The 15,158-nt window shown below is 40.3% G+C and overlaps 2 protein-coding genes across 6 annotated transcripts in view; one reads left to right on the top strand and one right to left on the bottom strand.

Annotated features, from left to right (window-relative positions):
* Window positions 1-4,567: 4,567 nt before the first annotated feature.
* On the top strand, window positions 4,568-12,593 carry sqlea (squalene epoxidase a). Of its 2 annotated transcripts, XM_056406037.1 has the most exons (12): window positions 4,568-4,898; window positions 4,974-5,006; window positions 5,351-5,609; window positions 6,184-6,361; window positions 6,926-7,022; window positions 7,153-7,266; window positions 7,662-7,833; window positions 8,285-8,380; window positions 9,403-9,545; window positions 9,734-9,830; window positions 9,983-10,070; window positions 10,501-12,593. In XM_056406037.1, the coding sequence occupies exons 1-12, from the start codon at window positions 4,731-4,733 to the stop codon at window positions 10,691-10,693; spliced, it is 1,638 nt and encodes a 545-aa protein (XP_056262012.1). In that variant the 5' UTR covers window positions 4,568-4,730; the 3' UTR covers window positions 10,694-12,593. The 2 variants fall into 2 exon arrangements, with proteins under 2 accessions (XP_056262012.1, XP_056262011.1); XM_056406036.1 differs by having other exon boundaries at window positions 4,568-5,006.
* A 548-nt stretch (window positions 12,594-13,141) lies between these two features.
* The window catches only part of oxr1a (oxidation resistance 1a), a 133,721-nt gene continuing 131,704 nt past the window's right edge, over window positions 13,142-15,158 (bottom strand). For all 4 annotated transcript variants that reach the window (XM_056406034.1, XM_056406032.1, XM_056406033.1 and 1 more), the window contains one exon: window positions 13,142-15,098. In XM_056406034.1, the coding sequence (XP_056262009.1) occupies window positions 14,963-15,098 (136 nt within the window). In that variant the 3' untranslated portion in view covers window positions 13,142-14,962. The remainder of the gene's footprint in view (window positions 15,099-15,158) is intronic.

Genomic DNA, 15,158 nt, shown 5'->3' on the forward strand with positions numbered 1-15,158 from the left:
TAGAGAAGCTTCTTTCAGCAGAAGCTACTGTCACAGGTAGTGTGACAGCAATTCTTAGGGCCACCCACATATTTGGAAAAACTTCTTCAAGTTTCTTCTCCTTCAAGTAATTTATATTTTCCATTGTCGTCATGCCGGTGTTACACCCCTACTGGTTTAAAACTGTAGCGTGAGACATTCTTGCAGCTCTCTACGTTATTGCAGTCACCAAAGTGGTTAGCTAATAGCTCCTAGTAGCTAGCATTCACGGGAGAAAAAGGACAGACACCAACGTCTCTTCAGTCTGGGAACTCACACAGTGTTTATTCTGCGCATGCGCACAACAGCACCTCAACGTACACAGGTACACATGAACTTGTTACATTACTGCACAGGGCACTCAACATGGCTTTGCTACTAAGGAATATGCTCAACACTCCCACTCAAAGACATGTGTATAGCTCTCTATGGTGGTAAATAAAACCCCAAAATACACAACTCCAAAATAAAACATTTTGCATACTGGCAGTGTTCTAAAAACTTCAAAACATTTACATCTGTCAGTTTACATTACTCACCAAAAAAATACCCCTTGAAACTCTCAAACTTATTCCTTGTCACTGGCTTGGTAAGAACATCAGCTACCATGTTTTCAGTCGGACAGTATTCTATAGATATTTTCCCTTCTGCGTGTGCAGACGGTATGTAGTGATACTTTATATCTATGTGTTTGCTTCTCTGTCTGCCTACTGGGTTCTTAGATAAAGCTATCGCCCCCTGATTGTCCTCATAGATCTTGACTGGTACATGCTGGTTACCACTATCTATTCCCCTAAGTAGTTGTACAAGGTACATACTCTCCTGAGTAGTGGCTGCGAGTGCCATGTACTCTGCTTCGCAGGTGGATAATGCCACTGTTGGCTGTTTCCTACTCTTCCACGATATAACTGGACCATTCTCAGTTAAGCTGAAACAGTATCCACTTGTGCTCCTCCTATCATCCTTATCAGCTGCCCAATCAGCATCACTATATCCCTCCAGCTGTAGTAAGCTTTCCTCACATTTCTGATAGTGTAGTTCTTTATCTATCGTACCCTTTAAGTACCGCAGAATGCGTTTTGCTGTAGCCCAATGTTGTTGCTTTGGTTCTGCTAGATACTGAGATAGTTTACTCACAACCCAGCTCAGGTCAGGTCTGGTACATGTCATAACGTATATCAAGCTATCTACTATCTCTCTATATCCTGTCGAATCAATAACTTCATCCTCACTGTCAAAATATAGCTTTTGCTCACATGGGGTGGATCTCGGTTTGCATTCGGACATTCCAAATTTTGCTAATATTTTCTCTGTGTCTCTTTTGAGTCATTTTGATCTCTCCCTCACTCTGTCTGAAATCGATACCTAGGAAGTGTTTAAGTGGACCCATATCTTTCATCTTGAACCTTCTCTTCAACATTTCTTTTACATCACTGAGTAAGGTGTTGTTACTCGCTGCTATGATTAGGTCATCTACCCACATTTAACAGAATAACTTTCTTGTTCTCAGATTTTCTGCTGTAGACTCAATGATCAGCATCATTTTGCACAAAACCATTCTCTGTAAGGTGATCATGCAGTAACATGTTCCAGTTCCGTCCGGACTGTTTTAAACCATACAATGACTTGTTGAGTTTACACACTAAGTGTTCCCCTGTTTTTGACTTGATCTCAAAACTTTCCGGTTGCTCCATATATACCTCACAGTCTATTGGAGCATGGAGGTAAGCCGTCTTCACATCCATTTGGTGTAGGGTAAGATCCTCCTGTACAGCCACCTGCATTAATGCTCGTACAGAGGTCATGTTGGCTGTCGGTGAAAAAGTCTCTTTATAATCAATCCCTTCCACTTGACTATATCCCTTTGCGACATATCTGGCTTTACACGTCTCAGATCCATCTGGGCTCTCTTTCACTGCATATACCCAGCGACCTCCCACTGCTTGTTTGCCTTTTGGCAGTGGGGCCAGAGTGAAAGTATCATTCTCTGTCAAAGAGTTCATCTCCTCTTTCATCGCGTCAGCCCACATTTTTGACTTCTTAGAGTCCATTGCCTCTTTAAGTGTTTTAGATACACCATAAGCCACTCTGTAGAAATAATCTACATTTTCACTTTTGTCATTATTACACTCAGCTTTACACTGGTACTCCTTTAAGTATTCTGGAGACTTTCTCTGTCTCATAGGGTATCTCTTTTCTCCCTCTTCTCTCTGAGTACTATCTGTCAGAATCGGACCTGCCTCAGCAGTCTCCTCAACATTTGACTCTTTACTCTCCTTAGGCTGTTCCTGACCCTGATGACTCTCTTCGGTGGTGTATCTCTTTTCTCAATATCTTCCCCCATGTCACAATCTGTCTGAGTCTGGTTATCTGCGCTACCTTTGGTGAGGAATTTCACCAGCCTATGTTTGAGGACTTTTCCTGTCTCGGGATAAGACACATTATATGCTGGACTATATTTGTCATAGCCTACAAGGATCCCCTTTTTGCATCTAGAATCCAGCTTTTTCTTATCCTGCTGATATATGTAGCATTCAGAGCCAAATATCTCCATGTGAGATAGGTTAGGTGTTTTTCCTGTGAAAACACGGTAAGGCGTCTGCTCTAGCCGCTTACTGTAGCACCTGTTGCGGATTTGAGCTGCTGTCTGTACAGCATATGTCCATAATTGCTTTGGGAGGTTACTCTCCAATAGCATGCATAGAGACATCTCGAAAAAGGTTCTCCAACCTCTTATATATCGATACATTATATATATATATATACACATACATATATATAAATTATATATATACATATATAAATTATATATATATAATACATACATACACACACATATATATATCATACCTGCAAACTCATGAGGGGTGAAAAAGGTGACAAGGGGGTCGATTATTTCTCACCTTCGTATTACTTTAAGCTGCACAGCAAATTGATTCTCGTTTTAATATGTATGACTTATTTGTAATGGTTTTTATGACTTACTTTAATAGTACGTATGACTTACTTTTAATGGTTTTTATTACTTAGTTTTAATATGTATGACTTACTTTTAAAGGTTTTTATTACTTAGTTTTAATATGTATGACTTACTTTTAAAGGTTTTTATTACTTAGTTTTAATATGTATGACTTACTTTTAAAGGTTTTTATTACTTCCTTTAATAGTATATATGACTTACTTTTAATGGTTTTTATTACTTATTTCTAATGGTTTTTATTACTTCCTTTGGACAGTGTTTGTATGTTCTGACTTTTTAACTGCAGAGATTGTACCTGTGTCCCCGTATTGGATTGAATTGTATATATTGTTGTTGTATTTGTTGATTTATGGACTCATGATTCTGGAATAAAAAAAAATATTTAAAAAAAAAGAAAAAATATATATATATATATATAAAAATATAAAAATATATAATACTAACCTCTACTTCCTCTCCGGAGTCTTTCTGACTTCATGTATATAGGATTCATTGGACCTGGCTGTGTCTGATGCCTCCTGCCTGATGAGCCGGCCTCCTTTCATGCCACTGCTGATCCTGATCCAATGTGAGGTTCTGGGACAGGGATATCGTATGTGTACAGATTGTAACACCCTAATTTGTAAATTATTATATTGGCCTATATAAAATAAACTGAATTTAATTAAATGTGTACCATTGCAACAGCAACAACTACTAACACAAAATATACTACAACAACTAATACTCCTGCTGCAACAACTACCACTACTAGTTGATTTAATAGTTTTAAAATGTCTTAAGAGAAATTGGGGACATTTACAAAACATTTTTTTCATAATCCTACACTCTTAGACCATAGTTTATTATTTACAGTCAGAGTATAAATGGTCCTCGACTGCCACCCACGGGAAGTTTACAGTAACAACAGGCCTGTTCATCAGGCCACCCAATGTTGTATAGCATGGTGATCTGCCCTCTTCACTTATTGGGTAAATTTAGTTCAAATGTATGAGCTGTTAAAACCACAAGCCATATATAATTGTCAAACGTGTTTAAGTCATTTTGGGCATCAGAATTTAACTATTCATTCGATGGCCTTTTATGGCCTATTTGGAAACTCGATTTCTAATTCTTTAAATTATTCTCTCCAGTCTTTACTGTTTATTGGGAACTTGTTATTGTTCTTGCTTGCTAGCTGTAGATGGAGCAATTAACAGGCGCACGCAAACATAGCCCAGATTTACAGCTCAGAGTGGTATATCTTGTCAAACATGAACGATCTTTTCAGTCCCTTTCAGCGCCTGTGTCTGTGAAATAAAAGCAACACGCACCTTCCCACTGACATCACATCATACTACCGTCCTGCCAGCAGACTGTCCAATCAGCGGCCGAGGGGAGGCCCAGAGCCGGCGCGGCTGTCCAATCGACGGATAGCGTGAGCTCTGCTCACCGGCACGTCACTTCTGATTTGAGGGTTGAAGCGTGGAGGAGGCGGGACGTGAGACCACCGAATCCAAAGTAGTGCGCATTTCTCATTATCATAAAATATTCCGCAGCATCCCTCCGACTCTATGTGAGCAAGTTGTCATGAGTTCCAAGGAGTAACCTTTTGTATTTGGTTGTCTGACTTTCCTTTTTGGACCACCTGAGAAACACCATGAAGAGGAATTATTAATTGCGTAAAACAACCGGTTTCTGAGCACTAGTGCTAAGAATCAAATTGTGTGTATTTTTTTTTTTTAAATCAAAAATGATGTGGACCTTCCTGGGAATAGCCAGCTTTACGTACCTTTACAAAAAATCCAGCACAGTGTTGAGTTACGCTCACAAAGAGCTCCTCATGGCCGCAGCCTTGTTCCTGACAGTCGGCCTGCTGCTATCATATGTCAGCTATTTCCATAAGCTCAGAGTCTCTCAGGTATTACATCTTCCCCTCAGATTCTTGTCCTTTGTACCTGTCATCAACAATTTAATCCCCCAAACCTTAACACAGAGGACCCAGGAGGCGGAGAACAGCTGTAAAAAGGTAAGCAACTGTTTTGGCGAAAAGTTAAAAACTAGAGTTAGACTAAGTGTCGTTGTGTCAACTGAAGTCATTTATATCAAATATATGATCTTCATACCTGGACAAATTATGATTTCCTATTCTCAAAATCTAATCTAGCACTTTCATAAGTAAAGTGCTTGAAAGTTTATTTATATACATATATAAATTATCCAAAGACTACAATTGAAATAAGAGAGACGTGACGTTATTGGATGAAGTATAACACATTTTCATTTAGCAATGTATGCCTTACAGTACAGTTCAGTGTACAGTTCAGTTTGGACTTCAGCCTGTGTGTAATGAGACTCTCCGTTTGTTTCCAGAGCCGGACAACAAGGAAGAGGATAGATCCAGAGTCCTCCGCCTCACCAAAGGCCTCAGCCAGTTGCTCTTCAGTGGCCCCGGAGCCTGATGTAGTGATAGTTGGGGCCGGGGTCCTGGGCTCTGCCTTGGCGGCCGTCCTCGCCCAGGACGGGAGGAGGGTGATGGTGGTGGAGAGGGACCTGAAGGAGCCTGACAGGATAGTGGGGGAGCTGCTGCAGCCGGGAGGGTTCAGGGCGCTCAAAGAGCTCGGACTGGAAGGTCAGTGATGGAGGCTGCTTCTCTCAGTGACATATACGTGTGTATATATATATATATATATATATACACACTTGTTACGTGATAGTATAGTTTTAAATGAAAAATGTTCATGTTCCTGATATTTCACAAACCAAGTTACATTGTTATTTTATGGAGTTCCTCAAACATCACATCAAAAACAAATAAAACTCTGGAATGCAGAAAACCCAGCAGATTTTTTTTAAATTGTCTAAATAACTAATAAAGAAAAGAGATTTACACTTTTGTTTATCCTCGTGGGGAAGTTCATCTCTGCATTGACCCATCCAGTAAGGAGCAGTAAGTTGCAGTGAAGACGGGGAGCAACTTGTTCAGTGACTTGCTCACCAATTTTTCACGCTTTTCAGTAAAGTTTCTCAAGAGACTAAATATGTAAAAATGTGTATTAAATGGAGTACAATACATCTCTAATAATATAATTTCATGGAATGGTATCAGCTATGTGTTCCATTTTATCTTCAATGCCGAGTGAGTGAATGATGACTGCGTGTTGTATTGTAAAGTAACCTGTGGCATGTGTGTGTGATGCGCTCAGGGTCAGTGGAGGGTCTGGATGCCCATCTGGTAAGCGGCTACGTGATCCACGACATGGAGAGCGGCACCGAGGTTGAGCTCACCTACCCACAGGGGGAGGACGGGGCCAAGTGTGGACGCGCCTTCCATCATGGCCGATTCATCATGGGCCTGAGGAAGAGTGCTCTGGCTCAGCCAAAGTGAGTACACACACACACACACACACACACACACACACACACACACACACACACACACACACACACACACACACACACACACACACACACACACACACACACACACACACACACACACACACACACACACACACACACACACACACACGCACGCGCACGCGCACACGCGCACGCGCACGCGCACACGCACACGCTCACTGGATTGATGGCATTGTTTTTGACAGCACTGGAGGGAACAGGAGTATAATAAAAAATCTGTTGTTCACAGGTTGCTAATTTATTCGGCCCTGTTAAGCCAAACTTTCATGTTCTTTACAGTGAAATTACAAATGCATAGAATTTATTTAAGATTTAGGTTCATGTAGAGGAATATTTATACATATTATCAGTACTCTTAACACTACGTTTTAAGAAAAGAAACTGATGATTAAACAGCTCTCGTTTTACAATCACATTCTGACCATGTTTCTAATTGGCACTTATCTTGTTCCAGTAGCTTTCTCCTGTCTTATTGCCCAGGCTCCTCTAGTTTGTGATCCCTAACTCCCTAATTGCGCCCCACAGTGTCACATTCATAGAAGGCAACGTGACCAGTTTGCTGGAAGAGGACGGCTGTATCACCGGAGTGCAGTACAAGGATAAAGAAACTGGGGACCTCAAGGTGAGAAGACTGAGCTCTGCTGCACTTGTAGACCCCCCCTGACCCCCGCCCCCCTGCTCCTCACCTTGTAAAAAGAAACAGTCCATGTATTGCAATGGGGTGTACGATGACTGTGTCCTGTGTCCTGTAGGAAATCTATGCGCCACTGACTGTTGTGGCTGACGGCTGTTTCTCTAAATTCAGAAAGAATCTGGTTTCTGGTAAAGCTCACACCTCCTCTCACTTTGTTGGATGCCTCATGAAGGTAAATACCACTTTAATGTATTACATTGTTAAATATTGTGTGGTCCCAGCTTCTCAACTGTGAACCATTCCTCAAATAGTTTCTCTCATTGTTTTTACCATATTGACATATTTTAGATACAAAATTAATGAGTAAGTCAAAAAGTAACACGCAAATAATTATGAGTTTCAAGTGTTGGAAGACTATAAAAACAGGTCCATTTACCATTTACTAGCATTGGAACATGCAATTTAACATGTGATTGATTTGGGAACTCACTGCTGTGTGTAAACTTAACAAATGAACCTTTGGTCATTTGAAAACGCTTGAGTGAAAATTAAAAGTCTCAAAGTATTGATTGAAACAAGAGGTTAGAAGTCCAGTAATCACAGCGGCTCACTGTGCTCCTCCCACAGGACTGTCCACAGTTTAAAGCTAACCACGCTGAGCTGGTGCTGGCCAACCCGAACCCTGTGCTCATCTACCAGATCTCCTCCTCGGATACCAGAGTACTGGTGGACATCAGGGGAGAGATGCCTCGCAACCTCTCACAGTACATGGTTGAGAAGATTTACCCTCAGCTGCCAGGTAAAAGACACACGAGACACATTTGTTAAATGTCTCCGAGGTTTTATTCTTAATTTATTATTTTTAATGAAAAATGATCTTTGGCCAATGCATGATGAATGATAAAAACTTCTAATAATGCCAGTGATGCCAGATATCCTGGTAGGTGGGAGAATATCCAGAGTGCTGCCTGTCCCAATGTGTGTGCGCTACAGATTTGACATTCATGGTGTGCTCTGCTATTCAGTTAAAATATCAAAGCCGCTATATCAAAGCATCAGCTCTGGAAACCTTGACAGAGGTCCAGCTAAATGGAGAAGTCAGTCACACTGATGCATTAATAAACGCACATTCAGACACCAAAAGGAAAGGCTTTTCACTGTGCATGTGCCCAGAGTGCACCTTTGAGTTTTCATGCACAGATCGATCTGATTGATGGACAGCCTTCTCTCTCTCTTCCTGTTTCTCTCAGAGCATTTAAAGGAGCCGTTCATGGGGGCAATACAGAACGATCGATTCAGGTCCATGCCTGCCAGCTTCCTTCCTCCCTCCCCTGTCAACAAGCCAGGTACAGATCTATTGAACTCATTTCAGCTTGCGAACAGTAGCCTATGATGCATGTCTTCCAAAGCACTTTGGTCATTACTGTATGATGGAACTAATTAAAGTGCTTTCCTGTTTGTCGACGGTTTTGCAATTAGTCCCCGTTCAAAAAAAAATGCTGTCGAAGCAGGTTTCCTTTTTCCCCCCTCCAAAATTAAGTATAAATACTCCTATTTGCTTTCTTGCTGATGGGAAGATCCATACAATTCCCCTATCTGTGCTATAAATATGATGCTATGGATAGCTGCTGCTAAGCTTAGCTTTGCATAAAGAATGGAAACAGCTATCCTGGCTCTGACCACAGGTGTTTTCTATGCTTAATCCTACAAAAACAAGAAGTTGTAGTTTTTACCTTTTCTTTAGGATTAAACAACTAAATACCTTTGGACAGAAACAGTTTAACTGTTTCCATTTGTTATGCTAAGCTAAGCTAAATGGCTGTTGACTAGAGTAAGTGACTGAAGTTACTACAATGTGTTATTTAGTGAGCTTTAGATATGCGGGTAGAGGCAGGCTATGCTATGCTAAGGTATGATATGCTAATAAGCAGCCAGTTAGCTTAGCATAGCAGAAAGACTGGAAACAAGGGAGAAACAGCTAGCCTGGTTCTGTCCAAAGGCAACAAGTCTACCAGAACCTCTGAAGCGACAACATAACTCTCTGTTATGCCGTCGTAGAAGGTATAATGTAGTAGACTACTCTCGGCTAGATATTAAATAAGCCTAAATTTCCTAAAATGTTGAACTTATGCTTTAAATTACAATGATCGTATGTGTGAATGGACTGAAGTTGTAACACTAGTGTACTTTGTGGGCATTATAAGCGATGCCACTCTTAAACACACAAAGAGAAACATTAAAAAGACATCTAGATGTCATCTTGCTCACTGATTGGCACTAATTGGAGGATTTTAGTACATCAAGCTCTACTTGACAACAACTGGTGATGTATTTTGTATGAGAGACAAACGCAGTCTGTCGCTTGCAGGCGTGCTTCTCCTGGGTGACGCTTACAACATGAGGCATCCTCTGACGGGAGGAGGGATGAGTGTTGCTCTCAATGACGTTGGCATCTGGAGGAGTCTGCTTGAAAACATCCCAGATCTATACGACAATGGGGCTATGCTGCAGGTGAACACAGGGACTATACCAACAACTCACTGTTTCCCTATAATCCTAAAATGATTCACATTAAAACAGTTATTAATGTATAAGATATGACTACAATAAGGCCTGTGTACGTGTATGACAGCAAGTAGCCTGGAAGAAGCTGTATTTGTAAATTTGAAATTAACAGTTTTTGTTTGTCTTCTCAATAGGCAAAGAAGAAATTCCACTGGCAACGCAAGTCATCACATTCTTTCGTGGTGAATGTGTTGGCCCAAGCGCTGTATGAGCTGTTTGCAGCCACAGACGGTAAGTAACTGCCTGCCTCTGCATCATTAAAAGTAATGACAGTGAATTTGACATGATTATTATGTCATTATAAACGTATAAAAGCCTGTAATTATTTTAAACAGCACTTCATGTTCATTTTGATTCTTATGTGCCTGGGTTGTGTTCATCAGATTCTCTTCAAGAGCTGAGAAAAGCCTGCTTCCAGTATTTCAAGCTCGGTGGAAAGTGCATCGCTGGGCCCATTGGACTCCTCTCAGTGTAAGCAATTAATAATTTCTTGGGTTTAGGGAATAGTTCCACATTTTGGGAAATACGATTTTTGCTTCGCTTACTTTTTGATTGATACCACGCTCGCATCTCTGCTCACTTTATGTAAAACTAAAGTGTACTAGCTTAGCATTAAAAATGGATAGTTGACGAGCTTGACTATTTTTCTTCCAATGGCAGCCTCCCACGATTTGTGCTGCATCTGGTTTGTTAACTGTGTTAAAATATGTATTTTAACAGGGTTTATGTGCTGGAAAATGTCTTAGCTTGGACCAGTGAGCAGTAGCCTTTTGATGCTGAGCTAATCTAATTGCTAGCTGGTTACATATTCCTCGAACAGACATGAGTGGTATCAATCTTATATTTCCCAAAATGTTAACATGATTCCTTAAGGACTTAATGACATTGTGATCTTCACCAGGTTGACCCCCAAACCCATGACCCTAATTGGACACTTCTTAGCCGTGGCACTGTACGCGATCTACGTCACCTTCAAGTCAGAGTCTTGGTGCACCAAACCTCGAGCTTTGTTCAAGAGTGGAGCCATCCTGTACCGAGCCTGCACCGTCATGTTCCCACTCATCTACTCTGAGCTCAAGTACCTGGTGTACTGAAAGCTCCTCTAAACCTGGACACAGCAGGACCAAAGTCACTGTATGGTCTTCTGATTGGAAGCACAACAAACTGTGTTTGTTGCTACAAGTCGTCTTCCTCCTGCTGAACAAACCACTGTTGCCGTATGAAGCCGTTTGACTGTTAAGGTTTCTCCACAATGTGCCTGACTGAAGATGCATCGTCTTAATATTCTACTTAATGCCTTCTTTCAATTGGGACATATTATTCAACAATGCCTTGGTGGGCATGAATGTTTAATACTGTGGAAATTACTCATGCTCAACAAAACTGCTATGTGGAACATGGCATCTGAATTTTCTAATAATTATTTTGCAATAGAGCCACTTCTGTATATTTTTTCCTGCTAAGCTAATTTTTGCTGTATTTCATATGGGAATCCTCATGTAATGATGATATATTGCATTACAAGAATACATAACATTTTAAAATCACCAATGGGATGTTATGAAAAAGAAAGCTTTCTAAAATATTCATATGTTGTATTTCATAAAAGAATCCAGGATATTTTCAGCCTTGTGTAAAGGAAAATATCTGCTTCACTTTATTTGTTTAAATCCCATACATTCTTACAGTAATGATCACGACCTGCCTTCCTGATCCCCTTGCTCTCTTCATATATATATATGTACATACATATATATACAGGACTGTCTCAGAAAATTAGAATATTGTGATAAAGTTCTTTATTTTCTGTAATGCAATTAAAAAAACAAAAATGTCATGCATTCTGGATTCATTACAAATCAACTGAAATATTGCAAGCCTTTTATTCTTTTAATATTGCTGATTATGGCTTACAGCTTAAGAAAACTCTAAAATCCTATCTCATAAAATTTGAATATTTCCTCAGACCAAGTAAAAAAAAAAGATTTATAACAGCAAAACAAAATCAAACATTTGAAAATGTGTTTCCATGTGTTTCGAGTTAATTAGACGATTCAAGTGATTTGTTTAATACCCTACTAGTATACTTTTTCATGATATTCTAATATTTAGAAATAGGATATTTGAGTTTTCTTAAGCTGTAAGCCATAATCAGCAATATTAAAAGAATAAAAGGCTTGCAATATTTCAGTTGATTTGTAATGAATCCAGAATGCATGACATTTTTGTTTTTTTAATTGCATTACAGAAAATAAAGAACTTTATCACAATATTCTAATTTTCTGAGACAGTCCTGTATATATATATATAGAGAGAGATCGAGAGAGAGAGCGAGCGAGATGGACATGTTTCTTGAGTTCTACACTGCTGACATTGCAGCACAAAAAAAAATCATTCAAAAATCATCCCAGAACTTAAGAATGATACCTGCACTAATCTTGTTTTAGTGCCTGGATGAAGTTTGAGTTTAACCTGCGATAGAAAGAATGGCGTCTCTTACATCAGGACCAGTCAGCGGTGATGCTCCGCTGGTGTTAGGTGATGCTCAGGTGGTGTTAGGTGATGCTCAGGTGATCCTGAGGAGACGAGGACATGTCGACATGTAATTCACACTGGTGCGTTTACCTGAGCCTGCATTGGGCTCCATGGGCCGCTAAACATATCATACATGACAGATTCCTATTTTATTACAGATACAATACACACAAACAATAGTTTATACGGACAAAGACCCACGTTGAGTGGCACTGTATTCACATTATACCACTCAAGCTTCTTTCAAGGTCACTGAACATATGAAGTTCCTCAGATACAAACCTTTCAGTGACCACGTTTATCACACACACACACACACACGCACACGCACACACGCACGCACGCACACACACGCACAGTAAAGTAGCTGAGCTTCATTTGAATTATTTTCGAAATGTACCTCATTTGTAAGAGGAACCTGGAGTTTCCATGAGAATAAATAAAGACCGTTTCCTTTTTTTCTGGATTACAATCAATTAATAAACAGAACAATTTTAAGATGCCATTACAAATTAATTGGGGAAATTTGCTTTGACATTGTGCAATTCAACTGAATTGAAATCAAAACAAACAAGATTTCTTTGGGGGCATTATTCTTCTCCTTTGTTCGACATAGACATGGAGCTATGACATGCAAGAGACTTGAAGTCATTAATCTGGCATGTTCTGCTGAGGCACTCCATTCGTACACTTTAAAATGTGTTTTTTGCTTGAGCATTTACTTATTTGTCACATTAAATGAACCCATGATCCAATTGTTTCCTGCTTAAACATTTAGAGTTTAGTCCTGTGTGACATTGTTGCTTTAATTTGAAGAGAGCAGCCAGTTAAATAATTCAAAAATGTATAAGCAGTGGGACACTTCAAAATGAAACTAAATCCAACCTACAGAGCAGCTTAGGGATTCATTACCAAATTACTTTAACATTTTGTGTACATTTTGTTTCAATTCAGCGCTGCTACATAGGTAAAACAAGTAAAATCAAAACTAATTGTCGGATCCCAGGTTACAATTAATTCACCTTTATTGTTGTTATTCATACATCACTGATACATTGTATTCTGGTGAAATAATTGGAAGAATTATCCATAATATTCTTTGTGACTCTCCACAAGGACTGGTGTGGAAGACCAGAAAGGGGGGAGGGGGCTCCTTAAATACTGTACACGTGTCCCGTCACTACCCACCACATACCTACCTGGACCTACGAAGCCTCACCTGGCAGCCTCACTGCCATGTTTCACCACATTCATCCCCCCTTTCTTACCAGAGTAATAATCCTCCTTTTGAGAAACAGAGCGTTGGGGCATACCCTTATTGATATTGGTAGCAGCAAGCTTTCTACTAACAGTTAACATCTTAGTGATCGAAACAAAAAGTACTGTACAGCTACTGCTAAGAGAATATAATAACCTGGCCATGATGCTTTCACACCAGATTAAAGTGCTAGAAGCAACCCACCAATCCACACTTTATTTTATATATATATATATATATATATATATACACATATATATATATTCACACATATATATATATATATATATACACAATATATATGTATGTATATATATATAAACAAATCTATTATTTAAACATTAATTTACAGGGTAATATACATTATATTGTAACAGCTGAAATATCAGCACAAATAGATCACTGTCACACTTAATAGCTAAATATATATGATTATATATATATATATATAATCATATATACCAATATATAATTGTCATATATGCATGTAAAACAGTTAACCACGTCTCAGGCTTTTCGAATCAACCAACAGAAAAGCAATCATGTATCAAGACGTAAAAGTTTGACAAGTTTCTCTCTTGAAAGACCGACAGCAGCGGCAAAAGTGCCGCGGCCCGCACGGGTAGTTGAGGTCACAGGACAGTTATTTGCATATTCCACAAATCTATTGCAACACGTTACTGTCTACAAACAGTACAGCCAGCGTCCTGCGAGAGGAGCCGGTGTTAGCTGGACTCACATGAACACCCACTGAACACAACGGTACGACGAGGGTGATCTGGTTATAGTGATGTGCTTTCAGACGCTGTGCTGTGTGAACGACAATACACAATACTCTATAGTTGAGCCTCAGAAAACAACCCCCAAAGGGTACTGTAAAAAGACTAACGTACCCCCCTACCCCCAAGCAAATATTCTCTCCTATCCTGTCATCATATCCTGCTGCTGATGGCTCGGATGTCGCAGTTTTACCACACTCAACCATCACCGTCGAGAGTAATGGAATACGTTTAGCTTTCGTCTTGTTCCTTTTTCTCCAGCTGGTCTCTCCCTGACTAACAACCTACCGAATCAACAAAGTACTAGGGGGGGGGGGGGGTGTCTGAGTAGGGTGCTGGAGATTCCTTGAGGTTCTGTGAAGTCTAGATGCACTATCCGGGCCAGTGGTGCAGTTTTCCTTCCCCCAGCTGCTGTCATCTTCACCCCCTCTCAGGTAAGGGGAGACCCTTCCTCGTCAAGGCCCGATGGCCCATTTCCCCATATGATACAACCTCTTCCCAAAATCCCGTCACCAACCCCCCCCCCCCCCCCCCCGCGCTCTGCAAAGACGCTGCACAAGGCTGTAGCAAGAAACACACAAAGGTAATTTTTCACAAAGAAAAAAAAGCTCTGTAATAACTGCAGTAGTAACGCACAACAAGCATCCGATAGCTGGCTTCCGGCCCTGGCGCCCTGGTGATGTGCAGTTAGTTTGGGGGCGTTGCCATTGTTGTTCTAAGGAGGAGGATCCCTCGGTTTGCCCTTTGCAGAACTTGTTTTTTTTCTTCTTCCCTGTGGTTCACTGTTCCCGTTACTCAAACGCCCAGATCTCTATGTCCTGAACATAGAAATCCTCCTTTTTTGAGAGCATGGGGTTCCCAAATGTTTTACAGGAGTGGCTCCTGCCGTGGTAGAGGTCTCCGTCCAGCCACAGGCCAAACTCGCCGCTGAAGAAAAGAGAACCAACTAAGCAGGGGGCCACACACGGTTTCTCTGGTGCATCTTTC

The sequence above is a fragment of the Pseudoliparis swirei genome, chromosome 22 (assembly GCF_029220125.1).
Source record: "Pseudoliparis swirei isolate HS2019 ecotype Mariana Trench chromosome 22, NWPU_hadal_v1, whole genome shotgun sequence".
NCBI classification, from domain to species: domain Eukaryota; kingdom Metazoa; phylum Chordata; class Actinopteri; order Perciformes; family Liparidae; genus Pseudoliparis; species Pseudoliparis swirei.

Bases quoted from the DNA above. Each gene is read 5' to 3' on its own strand.
- sqlea (XM_056406036.1), top strand. From the start codon at position 4,731: ATGATGTGGACCTTCCTGGGAATAGCCAGCTTTACGTACCTTTACAAA. The intron at 5,610-6,183 runs GTCAGTGATGGA...TGATGCGCTCAG, and splicing joins CAAAGAGCTCGGACTGGAAG to GGTCAGTGGAGGGTCTGGAT. The intron at 7,023-7,152 runs GTGAGAAGACTG...TGTGTCCTGTAG, and splicing joins AAGAAACTGGGGACCTCAAG to GAAATCTATGCGCCACTGAC.